General features: G+C 38.4%; 1 protein-coding gene across 6 annotated transcripts in view; it reads right to left on the bottom strand.

The window, feature by feature from the left end:
• Positions 1-877: 877 nt before the first annotated feature.
• Positions 878-27,019, bottom strand: part of LOC140205777 (ecotropic viral integration site 5 protein homolog) — a 276,394-nt gene continuing 250,252 nt past the window's right edge. For 5 of the 6 annotated variants that reach the window (XM_072273435.1, XM_072273433.1, XM_072273434.1 and 2 more), the window contains one exon: positions 878-2,650. In XM_072273435.1, the coding sequence (XP_072129536.1) occupies positions 2,312-2,650 (339 nt within the window). In that variant the 3' untranslated portion in view covers positions 878-2,311. The remainder of the gene's footprint in view (positions 2,651-27,019) is intronic. The other variant, XM_072273437.1, reaches the window with a different exon arrangement.

Consider the following 27,019-nt stretch of genomic DNA (forward strand, 5'->3'; position numbering starts at 1 on the left):
GATGCTGCTAGATACTTGTTTGAAGGAGAAATTGTCTACACTACTCCTGTGAACATACACTCTGTGGCCACTTCATCAGGTACAGGAGTGGGACCCGGTCTGGTCTTCTGCTGCTGTAGCCTATCCACTTCAAAGTTTAACTTGTTGGGCATTCAGAGATGCTCTTCTACACACCACTGTTGCAATGCATGGTTATCTGAGTTATTGCTGCCTTCCTGTCAGCTTGAACCAGTCTGACCATTCCCCTCTGACCTCTCTCAATAACAAGGCATTTTCACCCACAGACCTGCCACTCACTGGATGTTTGTTTGTTTTTTGCACCATCCTCTGTAAACCATAGAAATTTCTGTGTGTGAAAATCCCAGGAGATTAGCAGCCCATCTGGCATCAGCAGTCAAAGTCACTTAGATCACATTTCTTCGCCATTCTCATGTTTGGTCTGAACAAAAACTGAACCTCTTGACCATGTCTGCATGCTTTTATGCACTGAGTTGCTGCCACATGATTGGCTGATTAGATATTTATATTAACAAGGTGTTGAAATGTACATAGAGAGGCCACTGAGTGCAAACTTCCACTGAAAAAAATGTACACTTCCACTGAATTCAGAATGTATTGCTGGAAATTCAGGTGACACTTTGTTATGCCTCAACGAGATTCTGCTAAAATACTTCCTTCAGTGTATATATCATTTCTCAGCAAGATAAAAACAGAACACTAGCACCAAACTACGGGTTCAGTTATTTGAGTATAAATTAGTAACAAGGATTAGAAATCTTTAAAAAATTTAAAGATAAATTAAATCATTAAAACAATTTACCTAAAGTAATTGTGAAATTAATCTCTAGCCACATAAGAATTTTCCTGGTGAAAGATACCAACAGTTTATTTGCGGTCATGAGGAATTTTACAATTTTAAAACATGGAACAATGTCTATAATTTGCATTCCCTTTTCAGTTTTAATAATCCGTTATATCAGTAATGGAAAAATCACATAAAGAAGATACAGTACAATCCCATTAAAATTGTGAAAAGTTTATTGTAATTCTGTTATAATTTATAGTTAAAAGAGAAGCACTGATAGTGTTTATACAAGCATTCTCATTAGTGAAGTGAAAAAGCTAGTGTTAACAACTGCCAAGCAGAGCTAACATATATTTAACAAAGATATTTTCTGAGGAGGTTTTCTTATTTCTGCATAACAGAGTTTCCTGATAGTGTTTCTGCATTTCCTCGAATGGTATAAACTCGGTAATCAGTCCATGCCTATGTTGAAATCCCCAATTCTGAAGTGGTTGATTTACACAATGACAGAAATGCAATCCTATGCATTCTCAGTTAAGAATAAAACATAGTTATATTAAGGTTCAACTATATTTCTCTGTCATAGCAAATTAGCATGTAAAATTAGATATTGCTGGAACACATATCACTGGTACATCACTATTTGTATCAGACACTTCAAATGAAAACTCAGCATAAACTAAAATGGGTAAAAATGGGTGAATGTATAAACAGCAATCTCAGCATTTGATTTTTTTTTACTTAAAAAAGTAATTTTTTGAAGAAATGGATTGTTGTGCTGGGACCCTAAGCAAGATCATGATATACCATACAGTGAATCTGTGTCCTTAACATGTTCCAATCGCTTGTTTTTGTACTCCAATGCTCAAATAGGATCGCTGACCAACAGACTCCTGGCCAAACTTGCCTTGCCTTAAGGGCACAAGATCAGTACGACTGTCATGGTACATTTATAAAAAAACAAAATGTGTTCTCTTTAGCATAAAATACAATTAATATTGCACAAGATGATGCATCTTTTCCATAATCAACCATTATCCCAAGAGCTCACAATTCCATTGACTGAAGTATCAAGCAAAGGGAAAATAAAAACCCCCTTTTCTCTAAATAAATTAGGAAGTGTGTATTTCAAGTTTAAGAAGACAAATGAAGATACTGTATATAATACTGTCAATATCTCATTTCCTGTCCATTTTACAAGACCTCTCTTGTTTTAGCATCTGGCAACAATTATTTGGGAAAGGTTTTGGCAGAGATTAAGGCAGACAAAAGAACAGGTAAAATGACATCCTCCTTGCAACCCCTCCCCCCTTCCAAAACAAAATATACAGTATGAAATCTGGTGCTTTGTCTCCACTATTTCAATGGTAGACCCCCATGTAATTTCTCATATCAGTCCCTTTAGTTTAATCAGCAGGCAAGACTGAAAACTGCATTCAAGTCTGAATGACTGGAGCCCATCTGGTCTTTGACATGAACCAGAAAGCCTCACATTCACAGTGATGGTCACACGGTGGTGGAGAAAGATTCCGTATGGTCCTGCCCCTTTGTGCAGACATTCTGATGACTAATCTGGCTGTAGTGACAAGGATGCAGCGCTGTATCCTCACTGTCACTGTCTGTACTGTCCTCACTGTCCTTATCATTAGCTTCCATTTGTACATTTCTGCTGAGGTGGTGAAAATGGTGAGGAACACCCCGAAGACCACGAACCCTCAGAGTATTTGGAATCAGATCTTCATCAGAGGAGTGGAATGAGTCATCGTCAGCGATGTGATTCACAATGTGGATCCGATCAAAAGTGTGTCGGTCTGAGAAGTCCCTCTGCCCTTTTAGGCACATGACCTGTTGAAAAAGGAGATTATTATTGACCTTCTTCACAATTTTTAAACTACAAATTATTTTATATAATGAAAGACCTGAAATGAACCTAAAATTTACGTTGCAGTAAACATTTCTGGTCACAGTCACTTTCCTCAGAGAAGTTCTCCAAAATAACCAACTTCCATTTTTTTTTGTGTCATGCTTCCACTGGTCTGGATACTCACCAATCAAACAGCCTTTGATCAAATGATTTGAGTATCTCAGGTAACTGCAAGTAAACTATGCCTTGAATTCAGCTAACCAATCACAGGTAAACAGAACAACACCCAGCTCCCCTTCCCTTGTTCTGATGAAGATATGAACGTAATTATATTGGTCTATCACTGTAAACATTAATGGCCTGAAAGAAATAAACTCACAGAACCCAAATGTCTTGCCATAAGTTGTGTGGTGCAGATACATAGATTACAATTCCGAAGGAACAGCTTCATCAGACCTCTTTAGACAAAGGATTAAAACACCCGGAATCCAGTCCTTTCTCTTTCCATATGATTGCAAATCTGCTTTTACCCATTCCCCTCACATTCCTTCCCCACTCCTACCAGCCCAGATACACATCTTTTTACTTTTTTCTCAACTAAACTGGTATAAAAGGTTACTACAAGCAGGACTTGCTGTGTTATTATTTTGTTCAGGGCAAGACAATTATAAAATGATTGGAGGGAAATAAAATACCATACTGCTTGGGAAGCAATTTGACAATAAATTCACTCAAACTCAGTCAACGTTAGAGCTGGAAGTATGATCTAAACTTTGAAAACACGGATATCTTAATACTGCTAGAAAAAATAATTTTAAGAAAGTGTTGAAAATCCCAGTTTCTAAGGAATAACTGATTAGAATTGGAAAAATGTCCATTACATATCAATTATTCTCTCTCAATAGCACACAACAATGCAAGGAAACTCACAATCTAACCAGAAATCCAAACAGGGAGAATACATGCAAAAGATGTTAGCGTGCCGAGATTCTTAATCTTTTCACTCTACACAGAAGTAATTCTTGTTACATTAGTAAATTAGTCAAGTATCCAGTTGTTAAAAAAAAGCCCTTTATCCCAAAGAGGGATAAGTACACAAGACAATCATTTTGATTGTGCATGAACATATTTTGAAAAAAAAATCCAACTATATGGGAAGGAATTACAGATTAAATTCACACAAAATGTCACTCACTGGTTAGCCATGTAAAATTGATCTAACCTTCATACAAACCATGGACATGTAATGAGAATGATTACATTGTTGTCAGTGGAAGATTCACTCATACAAATGCAAGTGGTATGAATTGCACCAGTTAGAATGGACTGGGGACATATACAATTACTTACCTGAAGGAGACTGCCCCAGTCCGTTATGCATGTGGTGGAAGGAGGGAGCAAAAAAAGAGCAATTTAGCAGAGGTAATACTATTCACACCACAGCACTAAAGATTCACTATGGCTGAATCTGAAGCTCCAGACACGAGCAAATCCTGGTGAATAGGAGCTATTAATCTATAATTACAGTCCTCTGGACTTTTCCTAAAAGATGGGGATTATCAGTAGGAAATAACTCAGTGTGCATTACTTGGGCAAGGTTATCATCTCAACATCCTTGCTTTACATAGGCCTAGGGAGAACCCTGGGATTGTGACAGGTATAATGATAGTGAGAAGCTTATTTGCAGTATCATTGAGCCACTGCACCACTTTTCTCTCTAACCAGAAACATGCAGGACAACTATCTCAGCACAGAATAAAACCCTAGACCTTACTGATGTACATGCAGTTTCACTATATGCAGGCTAAAGTTGTGGTCATCACAGAACACAGGAAATTCCACAAATGCTGGAAATCCAAAGCGACACAGAATGCTGGAGAAACTCAGGTCTGGCAGCATCTATGGAAATGAGTAAACAGTTAATGTTTCAAGCCAACACTCCTCATCAGGACTGGAAAGGAAGGGGGTGGAAGCCAGAATAAAAAAAGTGGGGGAAAGCCAAGGCGTATAGCTAGAAGGTGATAGGTGAAACCAGACGGGTGGGAAAAGTAAAGAGGAGGGACACCAGGCGGACGTGACAGGCAGGTAAAGAGAAGAGGTAAGAAGCCAAAGTGGGAAAATGAACAGGAGGCAAGGCGGAGGGGAAAAATTACAGGAAGTTGGAGAAATTGAGTTGATTGGTAAGTGAGGATAACAGATGAGATAAGAGGGGAATTAAAGAGGGGAGGAGGAAAGGGAAAATTATCAGAAGTTGGAGACTTCTATACCTCTAAGTAACAGTATAAACAAATGTAAATCTTCTATAGAAAAAAAAATAGCTTTCTTTATTGTAATTTTTCATTATGCTGTTTCTTTTCAGATAGCAATGATCCTCGGAGTTTCATCTCAGCAACCATTTTCGATGGAGATCTACGAGTAACCACATCGTTCATACAGTACCTCACAAATGAATCCATAGGCTACAGTGATGCTCGGCTATCAGAGATTATGGTAGCAGTAAGCATTGGCAAACAACCAGAGGATCATCACCCAGTGAAAATTACAAATCAAAATCAATCCATGGAACCAGAAATGGCTCCAAGACTCCCCAATGTTTTGTCATTTCTGCTGCAGATAATAGGATATTGTTTGCCAAAAGGTTTTGCAAATATACAGCTGCTAACATTTCCATATGTGTACAATAGACCATAACCATTGTAAGGACTACTTCAATAATTACATTTAAAAAAATCCATCTTCCCCCACACCTGGCTTCACTTGTCCCCCTCTAGCGTGTACTCCTTCCCCTGCCCCACCTTCTTATTCTAGCTTCTTTCCCCTTCCCTTCTAGTCCTGATGAAGGGCCTCAATCTGAAATGTCAACTGTTTATTCCTTTCCATAGATGATGCCTGATCTGCTGTGTTCCTCCAGCATTTTGTGTGTGTCACTCTGAATTTCCAGCATCTGCAAAATCTCATGTTTATTTTTAAATATTGTTTTAAATACCAGCAGCACACTGATACTTGGTATGGACTGACATACATCGGTATAATCCAAGTTTTAATGAACCATTCATGCTTGCTTGGTGTTAAGAGATAATACACTTGAAATGCTTTCCCAATAGTCTAGTATCTGTGAACTGAAAGATTCCTGCCAGCTTCTATTTTAATGCCAGAGACATAAAGTTGAACTTGCTCAATATTATTTCACCAGTGTGGTCTTATTGCTTTTTTCTCAAAATGCACCCAAATTTGTAGCACAGTAGTGTTGGTTCCTTGTGTTAGCAGTAGAAGACCCAACTTTCTTGGGCTTTGGTCAAGGGAAGTGGTTATTTGGCAGCATTTTAAGATGGGTGGTGAATAACAAGAACCAGACCGAGCTTGGGAGTGTACTGGTGTGATCGCAGTTCACACAAAATCATTGATCAAAATCTCAAAGACTCTGCATTTTTGAGTATGTAACTTCACCAATAGCAGAGCTAACTTCTGGAAAATACTAGTTCCCTTAACTAATTGTAGGACTCCCTCTCTACAGCTGAATATTCTGAATTTGGTAAAGCTCTTGTGCTCTTTTGCCAAGACCCTCACTTCTGTGATTCTGTTTGGAGTAAGATTTAAGACCTCATTGCTACAGGGAGTATGGACCATGAGTTTTAGCAAATATTTTTGAACACAGATGCCCAAAAACTCCATTCATCATTTCTCCCAACCAGCTCGAACTGTTCTTGGAGGACCACCAATTTTAATCATTTCAGAATAATGAGTCAGTCTGTGTCTCAGCTGAACATCTTGCATTCAACTACCCTGGCCATGCCAACCCTTGGGGCCTCAAACTTGAGACTCTGCTGCGGATAATTGCCCCACAGAGTGGAAAACCTACAAGAGGCAAGTTGGTTCAGGCAACAGAACTCAAGGCTCAGACCATGGATGCCCAATGGCCCTGTCTCTAAATATCTTTGATAACCATGGGTACACAAAAATGGCTGGAAAAAATGTGATTTAATGTATTAAAAATATTACTTTCAATGAAAAAATATCTTACATATAATAATATTAAGGTAGAGGAAAAAAGAAAACTCCACTCAGCTTTTCATGCCAGATGAAACACTGACTTCTTTAACTTCCGTTAATGCCCCACCTCCCCTTCGTACCCCATCTTATTTATTTATTTATTATTATTTTTTTTTCTCTCTCTCTTTTTTCTGCCTCTGTCCCTCTCACTATAACTCCTTGCCAATCCTCTGGGCTCCCCTCCCCCTTCTTTCTCCCTCGGCCTCCCGTCCCATGATTCTCTCCTTTCTCCAGCCTTGTATCCCTTTTGCCAATCAACTTTCCAGCTCTTAGCTCCAGCCCTCCCCCTCCTGTCTTCTCCCATCATTTCGGATCTCCCCCTCCCACTTTCAAATCTCTTTCTATCTCTTCTTTCAGTTAGTCCTGATGAAGGTCTCGGCCTGAAACATCGACTGTACCTCTTCCTATAGACGCTGCCTGGCCTGCTGCGTTCACCAGCATTTTTTATGTGTGTGGCTTGAATTTCCAGCAGCTGCAGATCTCCTTGTGTTTGTGTTATCTATTGCAAGTTCTGTTTCTTTGTGGCTTTTTGTTTGTAGAATACTCCTCTCTGTTTTGCTGCTTAAAGGCCCTCCTTATTGCCTATTTACTTTGTCAACCAGAATATTAAAACTTGGGTGATGCCCCATGAACAAAATCCAATGGTTAGAACTTAACCATCTCTTAGAAGTCTATTCCCCTCCATACCAGATCAACGTTCCAGCAACATTATGAGCAATCTAACATTTTTCTCCTCGAGACATCCTCAGATATTAATGATTATACAGGAAATTTTATTTCATCTTCAAAGATAACTTCTCAAATTTCCTTTGCAACTTCTCCATGACTTCATTGCACAATTAGTCAATATGAATCTCAACTTATGACAGTTTCTTCCCACCCAATCTGTTAGTTCCCATCCAGAGTGCCTGGTCAGTATTGCAAATCAGGCTTTGTGTACATCTTTCACAGAACTTTCCCCTGACCCACTTCTAACTTGCAGATGGAAGGAAAGTCATTGAAGAAGCAGCTAAAGATGGCTGGGTCTGATATTGCCTTCAGAACCTTCTGCAATGATGTTGTCAGATGATTGATTTCTAATAACCACAACTATCTTTAAAAGAGTGATCAGGGTTACCATGTTTCAGTAATAGTGAAAGGTAAACATGGCAAGATGAAGGCACCATGCACCTGTCTAACTTGAATGTTTGACTTTGTTTAGTTAATAAACAATTAAACTTATACCAACGGTTGGTGTCTTCTGTCCCATTTACTGAATCAACAAATCTGCTCCCATGCAAAATGTTAAGCAAGGGCTGATAAATCCCTGGGAGAGATGAGATCTCTCTCAGGTTGCCATGGAAAGGAAAGAAATAGCGCTAGTGTTCATGAAGACTTTTGCATCTTTGTTGCTGTTAGTGAAGTACTGGAGGATTGCTAACATTCTTATATTTAAGATGGGTAGCATGGATAAGCTGAATAACAAAAGGCCAGTGAGTCAGCGGTAGGGAAATTATTGGAAAGACATTCTAAGAAATAGGATATATGTATATAATAGGATATACAAGAAATAGGAAAAGCAGGGGTTGATCAGAAATGGTATGGATTTGTGTGGGGGAATCCTGCCTCAGAAGTGAAGGAAAATACAAAATTTTGAAAGACCATAAGACAAAAGACCAGAACTAGGCCAGTCAGCCCCTCTGCTTCGTCATTCCATCACAGTTGATTTATTAGTCCTCTCGACCCCATTCTCCAGGTCTTCTCCCCGTAATCTTTGATACCCTTACTAATCATGAACCTATTAATCTTTGCTTTAAATATACCTAATGACTTGGCCCCCACAGCCATCTGTGGCAATTAATTCCACAGATTCACCGGTGTCTGGCTAAGGCAATTCCTCCTCCCCTCGGTTCTAAAGGGGTGTCCTTGCATTCTGAAGCTGCACCCTCTGGTCTGAGACTCCCCACTGTAAGAAACATCCTCTACATGTGCACTCTATCTTGTCCTTTCTATATTCTTTGACTCTGGGGCCATTCTCTCTGGTTCCAGATTCCTCCACTACTGGAAATATCCTCTCCACATTCACTCTATCCAGGCCTTTCAATATTCAGCTGGTTTCAATAAGATACCCCCTCATCCTACTATGGTTCCATAAGTAATGGCCCAAAGCCATCAAATGTTCCTCAGACATTAACCCTTTCATTCCTGGGATCATTCTGCAGCCTTTCCAATGCCAACAGACCCTTTCTTAGATAAGGGGCTTACAATAATACTTCAAATGTTGTCTGACAAACACTTTACAAAGGCCTCAACAATAAACCCCTGCTCTTATATTCTAATCCTTTCAAAATGAATGTGCCTTCCTTAGTACTGACTCACCATTAAAGTCAGCCCATCATGCAAATTAGGGAACCCTGCATTATAACTCCCAAGTACTTTTGCACCTCTGATTTCTGAATACTCTCCCATTTAGGAAACAGCTTACACATTTATTCATTCTACCAGAGTGCATTACCATACACTTCCCTACACTGTATTGCATCTGCCACTTCTTTAACCCGTCTTCAAACTTATTCAAGGCCCTCTGCAGATTATGTCCTTCCTCAACACTACCTGCTCCTCCACCTATCTTTTCGTCATCCACAAAATTGGCCACAAAGCCATCAATTCCATCATCCAGATCATTGATATATAAAACGAAAAGTAATGGGCTCAACACTGACCCCTGGGGAACACCTCTAATCACCAGCCAATCAGAAAAGGCCTGCTTTATTCCCATTCTTTGCCTCATGTCAGTCAGCCAATCGTCAATCCTTGCTACCATTCTTCCACAATGCAACATTAGCCACCTTCCAGTCTTCCAGAACTTCAGCAGAAGCCAACATCTCCAAAAGGGCATCTGTACATGATCCTCCCACACAGCAAGTAAGATTGGTCAGGTTGCAGTTGTTCCAATTGAATTCTGTGTATTCTAGGTAATATAGCTCAGGAAGGCTACATTAGCTTGGAAAGGCCTGCTACGTAAATTTCCCAGGAATGTGACTGCAATTCAAAAGTCAAATTACCAAAATGATTACATAGAATCATTCTATGTAATCATTTTGAAAACTCAATAAAAATTATATTAAAAAAGAGTCAAATTACCAGGCCCATAAAGTGGATAATATTATGCAAAGTGATTGTAAACTAAAATGTGTATTCAGAAGAATATATATTAAAAATAATGCCACATATCACAGTGTGTGGTAGCATGAGGCCATAGAGACTATGATAGAGAGCTACAGCTCACCCCATAAGGAGGAATTTCCAAGTTTAATTTATTAAGGGGCTCCACACTGAAAATAGAATAGAAATGATGGCAGAGAAGTCCACCATTTGACTCACCAAGTCTCCAGCAACCCATATCCCATTTCCTCATTTTGTCTCAGTAGCCTTTCAAAGATTATTTCCCTTTGAGGCGCGAACCGACTCCAATGTAAATTTTGATGATTTTAACTCCCATATTAGTGATTAAACAAACTCTGCTGCTCAAATGGAGTCATTTTTTTTTTTAAGTGTTGCAATCTATGCTCACAATCCCCACACCGTATTCTTAAAAGGGAAGCAAATATGTTGTTTTAAAATGGATGTTATGGCATAATTCAGCAAAACCATACCCATTTCCACTACTTTTACAAACAGCAAGATCCAGATCACAACCACACTCTGCATTAAAGTTTTTCCCCACACATCTCCATTTCTTTTGCCAATCATTTTGATTCTATGCCCCTGGTCTTTGAACTACCTTCAAAGTGGAAAACCTTTTTTTTTTTAAACAGAACACGCCATGCCCTTGAGCTTCTCAAACACATCCCCACCTTTTTTTTAAGATTATGAGGACACTCAGTCCTCGTTTATTGCCATTTAGAAATGCATGCATTAAAAAATGATACAATGTTCCTCCAGAATGATATCACAAGATACACAGGACAAACCAAGACTAAAACTGACAAAACCACATAATTATAACATATAGTTACAGCAGTGCAAAGCAATACCGTAATTTGATAAAGAGCAGGCCATGGGCACGGTAAAAAAAAAGTCTCAAAGTCCCAATAGCCTCATCATCTCACGCAGACGGTAGAAGGGAGAAACTCTCCCCGCCAGGAACCTCCAAGCACCGCAAACTTGCCGATGCAGCACCACTGGAAGCACCCGACCGCAGCGGACTCTGAAAATTTCGAGCCTCCGACACAGCCTCTCCGAGCACCATCTTCTGCCGAGCGCTTGGACCCTGCCCCGGCCGCCGAGCAACAAGCAAAGCCGAGGACTCGGGGCTTTCCCCTCCGGAGATTTCAGACCACACAGTAGCAGCAGCAGCGAAGCAGGCATTTCAGAAGTTTCACCAGATGTTCCTCCGTGCTCTCACGTCCGTCTCCATCAAATCAGGATTGTGCACAGGCACCCTACTTGACAAATGACAGACATCACCACCAGAGTGGCCGCTGCGAGCTGCGTTGCGTCGCCATCTTTGCTGCTTTATGGAAAACAACTCCATCTTTGGTGGTTTTAACTGAGGAGCTGAAATCTTCATCTCTGGAACCAATTTGGTAACCCTATTCTGCATCATCACAATGCCCTTCAAATCTTCCTTAAAGAGTAGCCACTAAAGATCACACCCCACCTTTCAGGAAATAAGTTAAAATGCTGAAGTCAAAATACTCTAGAATAAAAGGCATTTATTGTGAAGCGAATCATTTCTATTAGGCCTGTGACTAACAGATTTATATTTCAAGGTCTAATTTATTGTCATTCAACCATACATATGTATACAGCTAAACAAAACACTGTTCCCCTGGACGCAAGGTGTGAAACACAGTTTATATAGTCACATACAACACAAACAGTGCCTATAAAAAGTATTCAACCCCCTTGGAAGCTTTCATGTTTTATTGTTTTATAACGATGAATCATAGTGGGTTTAATGTGGCTTTTTTTGGACACTGATTGACAGAAAAAGACTCTTGGGTCAAAGTAAAAACAGATCTCTACGAAGTGATCTATATTAATACGGAATATAGGCTGAATGTGGGGAAATGGAAGTAACTCACATGGGAATCTTGGTTGGCAAGGACCAGTTGGGACAAAGTGCCTGTTCCATCCTATGTGACTCTACGTACATAAATTTGAGGAAAACGGCTGATGTATTTCTTTATGACATTTGGCCCTCAATCTATGCCAGCTCTGAGCAATCCCTCAAAACCCATTAGTTCACTTATTTCTCTATAATTTATGATACCAATCTCTCACACGTCAATCAATTACTGTCTCCCCGATTGTTTTCCTACCACTCAACTAGAGGTAATTTACAAAGGCCATTTAACCTATGGTGTAGCATGTCCTTGGGATGTGGGAGGAAACCAGAGCACCCGGAAGAACCCACGTGTTCAAAGATGATATGTAAGTTCCACACAGGTAGCTCTCAGGGCTGAAGGCTGGAACAATGAACCACAAGAGTACAGCAAACAAACTAGGGATGTAGTCTCACGTGAATTAGATTACAATAAAAATAACAGATTAAAACAGCAAAAGTTTAGTCAAACTTTATCCAATAAAAGTTATAAAATAATTTACTTTAAGTCGGAGAAAATATGAGGAATTAGGGAAAACTTAAATCTGGTAAAACATGGGCATCCAAATTGATACTGCTGAAAACCTGGAGCCTTTTCCCCAAACATCCTTGGCTTGTTATGTTGTGATTATCTGCTTCTTTGCCGTGGCAAAGTTGCACTGAGATGATGCCGAGCAAGATCTGGCCAGCATATTGAAATGTCGCAGGCCGGTCACTGAGCACTTGAAGCACAGTGCGCTCCAAGGGAATTTCAATTTGAGAGCTGAGAGCTGATAATGGGAAAGATCTTGCCCACGTGTGTGGATTGAGAGATTTGCAAAACAGGAAGTGGGAAGTGAACTTAGATATGATAACTCAAGTCTTTCAGATATTTAACTTTCAAGTCTTAATCTTTGTTTTGAAGCTTCTTTAATTTGATGAAATGGCCTTTGACTCTATCATCCTTGATACTGATTGTACAGAATGAACTGCTGAACCACACCTTGTAAGGAGACACACACTGGAAATGTTTATTTGCAGCACAGTCAGATTTTGAACCTGCATTTAATATTAAAAACACATGTTATAAACCTAAACGTACTGAAAGATACAATCCAAAGTGGACCAGATAGAATTGGACAAAAATTTGTACACATTGAGAATAATTAGATGCAGCTCCCATGACAAACCACTTAACATTATGGGTGCACCAGAAATGCATAATACTCAACATGGGTAAGTACATTTTTCAGAAAGGGAAATGTGCATGGATGTGAAAAACTTCATAAGACCATAAAACCATAACACATAGGAGCAGAATCAGGGCATTTGGCCCATCGAATCTGCCCCATCATTCCGTCTTGGCTGATTTATTCTTCTGCCTTCTCTCACTAACCTTTGGCCCTGACTAATCAAGAACCTATCAACCTCCACTTTAAATATATCCAATGACTTGGCATTCACAGCCATCTGCTGCAATGAATTCCACATATTCACCAATCTCTTGCTAAAGGAATTCCTTCTTATCTCTGTTCTAAATGGATGTTCCTCTATTCTGAGGCTGTGCCCTTCGGTTCTAGACCCCTCCCCCAACTTTAGGAAACATCCACTCCACATCCACTCCATCTAGGCCTTTCAGAACTCGATAGGAACTCAATAAGACCCCACCCCTCATTTCTAAACTCCATCGAGTACAGGCCCAGAGCCATCAAATACCCGACATACATTCACTCTTTTATTCCTGAATCATTCTCATGAATCTCCTCTGGACTCTTTCCTATGCCAGCACATCTTTTCTTAGATGAGGGGCCAAACTGCTCACAATACTCCATTGCAGTCCGGCCAATTCCTTATAAAGCCTTAGCATTACATCCTTGCTTTTTATATTCTAGTCCTCTCAAAATAAATTTGCCTTCCTTACCATCAACTCAACCTGCAAGATACCTTTAGGGAATCCTGTATGAGGACTCCCAAGTCTCTCTGCATCTCTGATTATTTAAATTTCCTCCCCATTTATAAAATAATCTGTCTATGTCCTTCTGCAGACTCACTGCTTCCTCAGCACTACCTGCCCCTCCATCTATCTTCAATTCGTAATTCAGTGGGATAGGGATATTCCAGACTCCCTTGCTAAGGCGATGGCTCAAGAGAGCCACATAAAAGAAAGATAGCTGCTTAAATTACTTGGGATGCACTGTTTTAATCCTTTAAGTTTACCTTGTGTATAATTAGTATTATGATACCTGCTGATTTAAAAAAAGTAACAGAATGCAGATGCTGCTGGTATTTATTTTTTATCCTAACTAACCCCTGAACTGAGTGACTTGCTTAGTTTTTTCAGGTCAATTAAGAATTCACAGGTCTCACTGGTGGACCAAGACAAATTGGGCAAAGCTTTCAAATTTCAATTCCATGAAGAAAAAAGGTCAATTCAGTGTACGTTAAAACAATTACAGTGATACTTCATCCTGTCAATATCGAAGTAGCTCATACAGCATCAGCCAAACCTGTGATCTCTACCACAAGAGCATTAGGTGCTCAGGAACAAAATCAGCCAGAGTTGAAAGTTCATCCATTTTCAATGGCCCTTATTACTGGAACTACCTTTGCAAGAACATTGAGGATTTTCCACAAGTAGGTAGTTAGAAAGTTTAATAAGGATGAGCGATAAATGCTGGCACTGCTAGTGATGATTGCATGTTGGCAAAAGAATAAACATACAGCAGCATGTATTAAAACTTCCCAGCTCTGCAGTGGAAAATGAATACACTGATCAATTATACAAATGTCTGGATACTGATCCAATATCTTAACTTTTATGACATCATACAATAAATGATGCAATAGATGCTCTTTGTTCTTTACATTTTGTTGATACATTTATATTCATTACTGTATAAAATAATGAACAAGCATTACAAAAATAGTATTAACTTTGCACAATTAAAAGGATGACACATAATATCCAGCCAAGATCAAGATTTCTAACCTTGGCCTGAAATGTCAACCGTTCCCCCCCTCCATTGATGTTGCCTGACCTACTGAGTTCCTCCAGTGTTTAGCGTGTTTCATAATTCTTGTTTAATTTAAACCATGAGGGAGCATGTTCATTTGCATTCTTAGCATCCATGAATAAGAATTATGGTGGTGAAAAACTTCATGACTAACAGGAAGAAATATTTAAAAAGGTGGTAGATTGGGATTATGACAGTTTCAACCGACAGGAAATTCTATTTAATAAAAATTCAAAAATGGATGAATGAAAGCAGAGAGCACTTTCTAGCTTTAATGAACAAACCTGGGTTTTAGCTCCAGATATTAGCACTCGGCTTCACCAGTTATCAACTGCACTGCAGACTATCAATGCTCTTTAAGTTGCAAAATAGAGTCAAAAAAATCTGATGTGTAAACGTGCCAAAGATTAGTGCTAGCAAAGAACCTGAAACCAAAAGGTTTCCAGTGAATCAGAACAGGAAACCAGAATAAAGCTAACTCTGGTAGGTCATGACTTCTTGATTACTGTAAAATAGAAAACCATGATTTGAATCTGCTGGCTATCTTTGTTGAGTCTCGCAGGGCACGAAAGGATGAGAGATTGAAGCTCAAGCTGAAGAATTTCAGAAACTTAACCACGTCCTTTCTTTGACAGTAACCTGTGCATGACCCTGATTTGCAGTTTAATATGCAAATCAAAAAAAAGTAAATTGCAGCAAACTTTCTTAATGGGCCATTCAAAAAAGGGTCCTACCAAACACTGAATGAAAACGACAGGGAATTGCAGTATAGAACACAGAACAATACAGTACAGGAACAGGCCTTCAGGCCCATAATATTTTGCAGAAATAAATAAATTAGTCGAATGGCTAATCAATTTGAACCCTTATGTCTGCACAATGCCCATATCTTACCCATTTTCCTCACATTCACGTGCCTATCTAAATGTCTTTTAAAAGTTCCTAAGATGTCTCCCTCTACCACCACCCCAGCCATCGTATTCCATCACTCTGTGTAAAGGAAAATTGCCCCTCACATCTCCTTTGAAATTACCTCCACTCACCTTAAATGCATGCCATAAGCTTTATTACCATGAAGAAATCCCATTAACTTGCATTGGTAGTGGTTTGCAGAGGTTCAAGGTGCACAGTACTGTTGATACAGTTTGATAGTCTCAGCCATTTCAGAAGGAACTGTCTGAACCACATTGTTGACCGTCTAGTATCTTATAAAAAGCTGAGTAAAGACACCACACTTCCTTCCCTAATGAAGATTCATAAACAAAATAGGATTTGCATTTTTGGTTGCCATTATCAATAGCTTTTTTTTTATTAGAGGATTTCTTTTAAATTAACTGATTATAAATTCTTCAGATGAATGATGGAATTTGAAATTGTGTCTCTATTTATTAGTCCAATCCTTTAGACCACTAATCTAGTATATAAATGCACTGTGCCATGTCATACTATTTGGAAAGCACTAAAATATGCAGGAAGGCACAATGTATACAAGAAATTTTACAGCATAAAGCTGAATTAAATGTAATGGGGAGAGTCAATATGCTGATGTACCACCCAATATTAACAATATCTAAAAATGATGAAAGACATTTACCCATTTTGTTTTGGCTTTAGCTATGAGGCACAAGTAGTGGATGTACTTTTATTCAGTTTGTTACTGAAACCACATTTTCCTTTTTACAGCATTTTCCAGATCTACATTATGTACCCATAAACAACTGAAATACAAGCAAGCCCAAATTCATGATTTAAAAAAAAATGACCGATTTCACTGCATATTTGTAGGTCATATCTAAGTGAGAAACACGGTAAAAGAGGAAAAGGAACAGAATTCAGAAGAGGAGGCATACAGCAATATGGGAAGTCACTTACCAGATTAAATTTAACGCAGTGACGTTCAAGTAAAGGCAATGTGAATGAGAGTGAGTGTACAATCTTAAAGGGATGCAAGTACATACAGACCTGACGTGCACAAACAAACCTCTGTATCTTTGGTTTTATTAAGAAAGGCAGAGAGTATAAACGCAAGCAATTTTCTTGATGGGCCATTGGCCTGGAATGGCTTTAAGGTTCTGTGTTGACCTTTCCGAACACTGCCAGTCCACCTTGGACGATGGCTTTCCTCTCTTCACATCAGCATTATCCCTGGCTTTTCCAAAATTCTATCCGTGGAACCTTCCCTCCCTTCTGCCATTAGAGGTGCAGTATCAATTTTTACCTACATGATGACCCGTAACTTTATGTCCCTCCCCACATTTCCAATTCCCTCAGTTGCAACAGTGTCATCAGATTGCTTGTCTGATCTCAGGCACCAGAGAAATCTCAACTTCCCCCAGTTTGACATCTTAAAATACAAGCCTCTGCCTTGCCACAAAATCTGCTCTTTTGCCACTATTTCCTGCCACTGTCTACCTGTAATCTTGGCATCCTGTTTGAGCCTGAGATGAGCATTAAGACATGTCCTCTCAAATTTCACAGTTCTATCTCTGTTATACTTCCATCCTTTGCTGCACATCTCAGCCATGCTGACTTTGAAACTTTTATCTATGCGTACTAGAGTTGACTACCCCCATACTCATCTTTAACAATTGATCATACTCTAGCCTACAAAAATGTGCTGTTTGCCTCATTGCCACACAAACTGATAAATTCATTTTTCAGATCTGGGTTCCACTTTCATGACTAGCATTTACTGCCCATCCCTACAATGGTGCTCGATCCACCCCAACTCTTTAGTTTCCTCCAGCCTTGTTCCCCTCCTAGGTGCCTTATCTGACTCTGATATGACTCTATATCTTTATTCTATAATCAGCAACTTAGCCATCCCTGGTCTACCCTTTGGAACACTCTACTTAACCTGGACTCACTGTGAAAAAAATAATTCTCAAATGTCTTCTCCTTAACCAGGTGGTAAACTGCTTCTGCAGATCTGTCTTCCCCTGATAGCAGTCTGCTTTCCTCACATTTATTTGGAATATTTCCTACTCTAAAAATACTCTGTAAGTGTAAGTCATTGTTAGTTATTTGGAATTATGTTCTACTCTGAAAATGCCATATAATTGTAAGTTGCTGTTATTAAAGACTAAAAAGACAAAGGATCAACTTAATTTAGTATCTGGTGCTTATAAAAATTGGTTGCTATGTTGTCACTTAAATGGGAATGGTCAACACAAACTATGAATTTAATGAAAAGTTCCTGTTTCCAAACTACGCAAACACGAGGAAAAAATAACACTTTATATTTCATCTGGGTAGCCTCCAACCTGATGGCATGAACACTGATTTCTCTAACTTCCATTAATGCCCCTCCTCCCCTTCTTACCCCATCCCTTATTTATTTATTATTCCCCCCCTTTTTTTCCTCTCCCTATTTTCTCTGTCCCTCTCACAATCACTCCTTGCCTGCCCTCAATCTTCCTCTGGGCTCCCCTCCCCATTTCTTTCTCCCTAGGTCTCCCATCCCATGACCCTCCTCCAGCTCTGTATCCCTTTTGCCAATCAACTTTCCAGCTCTTAGCTTCATCCCTCCCCCTCCTGTCTTCTCCTATCACTTCAGATCCCCCTCCCCCTCCCACTTTCAAATCTCTTACTATCTCTTCTTTCAGTTAGTCCTGACGAAAGGTGTTGACCTGAAACGTCGACTTTACTTCTTCCTATAGATGCTGCCTGGCCTGCAGCGCTCCACCAGCATTTTGTGTGTGTTGCTTGTTTCCAAACTAGTTCAACATAAACCTCATCACTTCTGGTCAAAGGTCACTGATCTTAGCTGTTGACTTGAGTTTCCCTTTCCATGGGTGCTGTCTGACCTGCTGAGAGTTTACGCCACTTCTTGGCTTCAGATTGCCAACATCTGCTGTTTTCCGCCTCAATAAATGCAACATGAAATGACTGTAGTATCAAGGCAATGTATCAGGTACTATCAATCTAAAGTAAATCTTCTAAGATATAGCTGGATACTTTGATACCTAGCTCTTCAAATAAACAGGAAATATTTCCTCTAAAAGATGATATATTTAAATAACTGCCTCAAAGTGAAAATGCATTAATACTGGGCTATTGACATGTAAGTATTGGAGAAATTGTCTAAGAGACTCAGAATGATCTAAAAAAAGATGTGAGTTCTACAGAAAGTCACACATGCAAGTTTGAATTTTAAACAAGATAAAATCACCAGTTGCGACTTTAAACCTACATAAACATCACACTTTTGGACGGTTCCACTTCTACACTTTACTCAGTGGGTAAAGAAATGAATGTCAGGCACTTCTCAGTTTATGCACATAAGGCAGCAAAGCACGCCAGATCAGTAAATCGTGTCAGCAACAGCGAACTTTCTGACTAGGCCGTAGAAACACATCGATTGTAGCTCCAGCATGCAAGCAGTGGAAACTTATGAGGTGCATGTCTTCTATTGCGCATATTAGGAAGAGGTAATGAAGGCTCCTGTACTAAAGCTTGTAAACCACATGACCCCTGCGAATGCTATCTTATCACATCACAGGTTCCTTAGGGTGACCACAACCACTTAAATCAGACTAAACCAGCGAGGTGACTCGGGATTTTTGACACGTACCAACAATCTGATAGAGTTTCTGGTCACCAATCAGCTTATAAACCTCTGCTGCACTGAGTGCAAATCTGATCATCACCAACTGCACTCATAAGATAGTGCAGCACAGAACACGCAAAAATGAAGATTTACTGTTACATTTTCTCAGACCAAGACAATACGTTTGGTGTTTTTTTTCCCTCACTGAAGAATAGGCAGCTGAGGGGGGTCAAATCAGTTAAGAGTTAGAGCAGCCACTGCTGCAAAATCAACAACCATAACTATTTGAGATAATTTATTCCATGCACATGCTGCACTATGAAAAGAAATCAAATTTCCTAAAATCCATCTTGAATGATGTTCAGTATTTTTAAAAATTGACCTGGAATGGTTAAAGCCTAGGTCACTTTATCCATATATCAGTTGATACCTTGAAATTCATTATAAAGCAGGCATCATTTTACAATAATTAGCTGGTGATGTCAAGTGCATTTATTTTGTGGATATGATGTTACTGTTACATCATTTTGGTCACTTGATAGAATGCACTGTGCGAATCAGAATGTAATTATTATGTACATGAGATAACTTTATTCAAGTGTTAATAGAACAAAACTAGAACAAAGCTCTGTTACTCTTATTTTCTTGCAAGGTCAGCTAATCTGCTTATGATTCATTGCCCATCAATTCTATATTGCCTCTTATCCAGCACTGATATCTCTACCATGTGTTCTAATTACAATTATCTTCTGTTTTTAATCATTGGTCCACTAACCCACCACTAACATGAAGCAGATAATGACAATCAGAGTCAATGCACTTTGGCTATGAGAATGGGGGAAGACATATTCATCATTTGTCGAACATTGCACTTCTCTAAGAGGACCATAACTTTATCATGCTTTGGAGGCTTATGTGCCTCAATGACATAGAAACAGAATTAGGCCATTTGGCCCTTCAAGTTTGCTCTGCCATTCAATCATGGCTGATCCTTTTCTCCCCCCCCCACCCCCGCCACCAGCCCCACTCCCAAACCTTCTCCCCGTAACCCTTGATACGTGTCCAATCAAGAACCTATCAAGCTCAGCCTTAAATACACCCAATGACCTAGTCTCCATAGCTGTCTGTGATAATAACTTCCACAAATTCAGTGCCCTCTGGCTAAAGAAATTTCTTTGCATCTGTTTTAAATGGACACACCTCTATCCTGCCCTCTTGTCCTAGACTCTCCCATCACGGGAAACATCCTTTCCACATCTACTCTGTCCAGGCCATTCAACATCTGAAAGATTTCAATGAGATCTCCCCCCCACCATCCTTCTAAATTCCAGTGAATACAGACCCAGAGCTATCAAATGTTTCTCATATGATAACCCTTTCATTCCCAGAATCATCTTTGGGAACTTCCTCTGAACCCTCTCCAATGTCAATACATCTTTTTTTAGATCAGGAGCCCAAAAACTGTTCACAGAACTCAAGGTGAGGCCTCACCAGTGCCTTATAAAGCCTCAGCATCAATTCGCTGCTCTTGTACTCTAGACTTCTTGAAACGGTTGCTAACACTGTATTTGTCTTCCTCATCATTGACTCTACCAGCAAGTTAAACCTTAGGGTGTTCTGCACAAGGACTCCAAAGTCCCTTTGCATCTCAGATTTTCAGATTTTCTCCTGCTTAGAAAATAGCATGCACATTTATTTCGACTACCAAAGTGCATGGCCATGCATTTTCCAACAACGTATTTCGTTTGCCACTCTCTTGACCATTCTCCTAATCTGTTTAAGTCTTTCTGCAGCCTTCCTGTTTCTGCACTACTACCTGCCCTTCCACCAAAATTCGTATCATAGAAACATAAAAACATAGGAAACATACAGCACAATACAGACCCTTCAGCCCATAAAGTTGTGCTGAACATGTCCCTACCTTAGAACTACCTAGGCTTTACCCATAGCCCCCTATTTTTCTAAGCTCCATGTAGCCATCCAGGAGTCTCTTAGAAGACCCTATCGTTTCCGCCTCCACCACCGACATCGGCAGCCTATTCCACGCACTCACAACTCTTTGCGTAAAAAACGTACCCTTGACATTTCTTCTGTACCTACTTCCAAGCACCTTAAAACTATGCCCTCTCGTGCTAGCCAATTCAGCCCTGGGGAAAAGCCTCTGACTATCCACACGATCAATGCCTCTCATTATCTTGTACACCTCTATCAGGTCACCTCTCATCCCCCATCGCTCCAAGGAGAAAAGGCCGAGTTCACTCAACCTGTTCTCGAGAGCCCTGTTGGCAGCTGATGGAGTAACATCGTTTTAGATTGTTCCTACCCTGTTTGATTAATTGTCTCCTACCAGTCTTTTTTTTTTGAAACTTTATTATAATACTTTAATATTGCTTTACTATGGCTGGGAAAAGAACAAAAGCTTCTGCAAAAGAAAGAGAAACAGAAGATGAATCCCCAGTCACTTTGGATTCAATCAATGACTTCCTTAAACGACAAAAATCAGAATTTTCTGAGGCGTTTCAACGACTTAACAGCAAATTGGATACAATTCAACAAACTTTATCTGAGCATGAGAACCAAATTCAGGAAAATACTGTGAAGCTGGGGCATTTGAAGAGGACGTTGATGATAACGATACAATTAAACTCTGCAAAGAGTTATCTTTATCCAATGATAAAATGATGAAAAGGATCATCAGTCTAGAAAATAGAAATAGGAGAGATAACCTGCGAACTCTGGGTCTTGAAGAATCAATTGAAGGCGCTGACCCTACGAAGTTTTTTGCAAACTTTCTGAAACAGCTATTCCCTGCTTTATTCACTTCCGAGTCGAAGCCATTGTCGTCGACGGTGAGACCCAGATCAGTCATTCTCAGTTTTCATGAATTTCGTATTAAGGACCTTTTAATTCGCCATACCCGTCGACAAGGAATGATCGATTTCCAAAGTTACAAGGTCAGATTTGTGGAAGATTATTCGCCTGAAGTTATGGCTGATCGCATGAAATATAAAGTAGTTACGTCAGAATTTTATAATGAAGGATATAAACCATCTCCTCGGTTTCCCGCCCATCTGAGTATTGTTTTGAAGAACGGATTATGAAAAAGAATAAAGTCAGTTGAAGAAGCAAAAGAGTTTCTGAAGAATGAAGTCTAAAACTGTTATATTTCTTACTTGATCAATTTTTTCCTCTGTTAATATGAATCTGAAATAAGGTTTCAATAAGCTTATGTTTTGGCTGCTCATATATTGCCTTTTGTTATATTTTTTGATACTTTTTTATTATATCCCTTTTTGAGGCTTTATTTTAAAACAGCTTTCTTTGAATTTGTTTAAACTGATCCTTCTAGATTTTTGAATACTGAGTTATTTTTCTTTTTATGTTGTGTCTTGGTAGGGACATAATGACCTTGTAGGACTGGAGTTTTTGTCAACAAGATTTTTTTTAGGGAGGGAACTTAGTTCTTAGCTTGCTGACTGCCTATTAGTCAGTTTTCTTGCTTTGGGTGGGGCAGGGGGTAGGGCCTATTTCTCTCTGGGAGCTGTGTTGGGTTGATTATATGATTGCTTGTTTGAATACCTTACCTTACGGTTTGCTTTCTAGTTTTAATAATTTATGGACAGATCTTTTAATTACATGTTGATTGGTATTTAAAATGGTTCAAAATATTAACTTATTTACTTTGAATGTGAAAGGGCTGAATCACCCCATCAAACAGAACAAAGTGTTTGCTTATATTAAAAAGTTAAAAGCACCCATTATTTTCTTACAAGAAACGCACATACGCATCTGTGATAGCTTAAGTTTTTTTTAAACTCGGTAGAAGGGTATGCAATTCTATTCTTCGTTTAATGCAAAACCACGTGGAGTTTCCATTTTTGTAGATAATAGTTTCTTTCGTTCAGCATAAAGTTGTTTCGGACCCTAATGGTCGATTTGTTATTGTATCAGGGAGTTTAGACAGTAAATTGATTGTTTTTGCTAATATATATGCCCCCAATGTAGACGATCCAGGATTTTTGAAACGTCTATTTTCATTTTTGCCAGATTTGTGTACTTACTCTCTTGTAATGGGAGGAGATTTTAACTGCTGGTTAGGTCCAGTATTAGATCGCTCATCTATCAAACCAGCCGCACTTAATAAATCAGCTTTGTTTATCCAATCCTTTCTAACTAAATATGGTATAGTTGATGCTTGGCATTTTCTCCATCCAACGGACAGGGAGTATTCTTTTTTTCACTCATGTTCATCATTCTTATACCAGGATTGATTATTTTTTTTATTGACAGTCAAATGATTCCATTAGTTCGATCGATCGAATATAAAGAGATTGCTATTTCTGACCACTCTCCTGTACTTCTTTCTTTAAATTTTCCTGGTCCTATCCCTATGAATAGATTTTGGTGATTTAATTTAACTTTGCTTTCCGATGAGAACTTTTAAAAATATATGGAGAATCAAATTACTCTCTTTTTGGAAGAAAATACGTTGGAAGAGACGTCTAGTCTTATTATATGGGATACTTTTAAAGCATACATCCAGGGTCAAATTATTTCTTATACTGCAAACATCATTAAAAAAGCTAACAAAGAGAGAAATGAACTAGCCAATCAGTTAAAACAACTGGACCGTAAATATGCTTCGGTACCCGATCCTGAAACATACAAGAGATGTACTGAAACTAAAACTCAATATAAATATGATCTTAACGTATCCAATTGAAAGCCAACTTTTAAAAGATAGAAGTCAATTTTATATTCATGGAGATAAAACTGGTAAGCTACTGGCTGATCAATTGAAGGCATTTATAGCCAAGCGGCAAATTAAGAAAATACGTAAAATTAATGGGGACATGACAACTGACCACCTTGAAATTAATGACACTTTTAGGGAATTTTATTCTAAATTGTATAGTTCTGACCCTGTTAACGATAATATTGCAATGAACAATTTTTTAGATCAATTAAGTATTCCTAATCTTTCGATAGATGATCGTAGGCAATTGGATCAACCCATTTCCCAGGAGGAAATTGCTCAGGCTATTCGGGAATGGCATTCTGGAAAATCCCCAGGACCTGATGGATTCTCTGGAGAGTTTTATAAGGCTTTTGTCTCCTTGCTTATACCACACTGATGTTCTACCCTTACAGATTCCTTTAAGGTAGGAAGATTACCGCAGTCTTTTTACGAAGCTTCCATTTCGCTCATTCTCAAAAAGAATAAGAATCCTACTGAATGTTCTTCGTATAAACCTATCCCTTTACTCAATTTTGATACTAAAATTTTTTCTAAAGTGTTGGTTCGCAGACTTGAAAATATGTCTTCTATAGTTTCGGATGATCAGTCAGGATTTATTAAAAATCGATATTCCCATTTTAATATACGGTGTTTGTTAAATGTTATGTACTCTCCATCTAAGGAAATATCGGAATGTGTGATATCTTTGGATGCGGAGAAGGCTTTTGACAGAGTTGAATGGAACTATCTATTTACATTCTTAGAAAAATTTAATTTTGGACTTAATTTTATTCATTGGATTAAATTACTTTATCTATCTCCCTCCGCTCGGGTTCTTACTAATTTTCAGAATTCTAAACCCTTTAAGCTCCAACATGGAACTAGACAAGGTTGCCCTTTGAGCTCTCTGCTTTTTGATTTGGTATTAGAACCCTTAGCAATTGTTTTTTGAGAGTCTAAAGAGATTACTGGTATTTTAAGGAGAGGTACTATTCAGAAAGTGTCACTCTATGCTGATGATTTATTGCTTTTTATATCTAATGTTACAACCTCCTTACCATTTGTGTTCCATTTACTAATTTTAGTCAGTTCTCAGGATATAAATTAAATTTACAGAAGAGTGAACTGTTTCCTTTAAACAATTTAATAACAACTAATACTAACCTTCCTTTTAAAATATTAAGAAAACAATTTACATATTTAGGAGTAACAATTACTAAGAATCATAAAGATTTAAGGAAATTTTTTTAAGTTTATTGAATTATGTAAACAAAAACTTTCTAATTGGTCGCCTCTCTCTTTATCACTGATTGGCCGAATCAATTCTATTAAAATGAATATCTTACCTAAATTTATATACCTTTTTCAAACTGTGCCTGTTTTTATTCCTAAATCTTTTTTTGACTCTTTGGATTCAATTCTTTCTTCCTATATATGGAAGAATTAAAAACCTTGTAAAAATAAAGCTCATCTGCAAAAACCCAAACAGAACGGAGGAATTGCCTTACCCAATTTTAGGTTATATTAGTGGGCAGTTAATATATGAAATATTACGTTCTGGATATATTACATTAACCATGAGAATTGCCCTATATGGGTTTCTTTGGAAGTCAACTCTGTGAAATTTTCCATTATTTCTTTACTTGGATCCTCGATTCCTTTATCTTTAAATAAACTAACTGACAACGTGGTGGTTAAACATACACTGAGGATTTGGTTACACCTTAGAAAACATTTTGGTTTATTGAGATTCTCCCTCTCAAGTCCCATATTCTCTAATTATCTTTTAAAGAATGGGATAGATTGGGTATTAAATGATTTCAGGATTTGTTTGATGGAGGGAAACTCTCTTCTGTTGTGCAACTTTCAACGAAATTTAACCTTTGCAATACTTTTTTCAATATTTACAGATCAGAGATTTTTTAAGATCTCAATTACATACATTTCCTACAAGTCCAGATAAGAATATAATAGATACAATTTTTAATCTGAAACCCTTTGATAACGGTTCAATATCTTACATTTATGGTCTACTTTTGGGACTGAAAAAGGCCTCTTTAGATAAAATTAAAGGAGATTGGGAAAAGGATTTACAGATTTTCATATCTGAAGAGAGCTGGGATTATTTAAAAATTGATTAATTCTTCATCATGTACTCATCATTCTTTATTACAATTCAAAGTGGTACACAGAGTTCATATGTCTAAAGACAAGCTCTCTCGTTTCTACGCAGATATTTCCCCTTACTGTGATAGCTGTACTAATGGAGTGGCCACACTAATTCATATGTTTTGGATATGTCCAAGCCTTGAAAAATTTTGGAAAGATGTATTTCAAACTTTTTCTGTACTTTTCAATGTTAGTTTTAAGCTCAATCCTCTTGACTGCCATGTTTGATAGTGCTGAGGATAGTGCTACAAAGCTGAAGCCATCTAATTTGCGGGTATTGGCCTTTACGTCTCTTATGGCCAGGAGGGTGATCTCGCTCAAGTGGAAGGAGGCTGCCCTGCCCACTCATGTTCAATGGCTATCTGATGTGATGTTATGCCTAGACCTACAGAAGATTCGCTGTTCCATTTCTGATTCTAAACATGATTTTCCAATGTTATGGGGACCCTTTCTGAATTATTTTCATAATCCTTGAACTGTTATTAAAGTATGGATCTGAGCCATTATTATTATAATATCATATGGTAAGGTATTTCTCTTTTTGCTTCTTTTTTTTTTTACCAACCAGCTAATTTTGGTAGTGGGGGTAGATTTTTCTAAAATAAAATACAATTATTTTATTTTATTTCATTTCATAATTTAATCTTTTTTCTACATGATTGATTTGGAATATGGGATACTGTGATCATATTACTGTGATTTAAATGTAATATAATTCATATTATTTACTTGTATCCTTATGAATTTTGTACTTATATTCAT

This window comes from Mobula birostris, chromosome 12, assembly GCF_030028105.1.
Source record: "Mobula birostris isolate sMobBir1 chromosome 12, sMobBir1.hap1, whole genome shotgun sequence".
NCBI lineage: Eukaryota > Metazoa > Chordata > Chondrichthyes > Myliobatiformes > Myliobatidae > Mobula > Mobula birostris.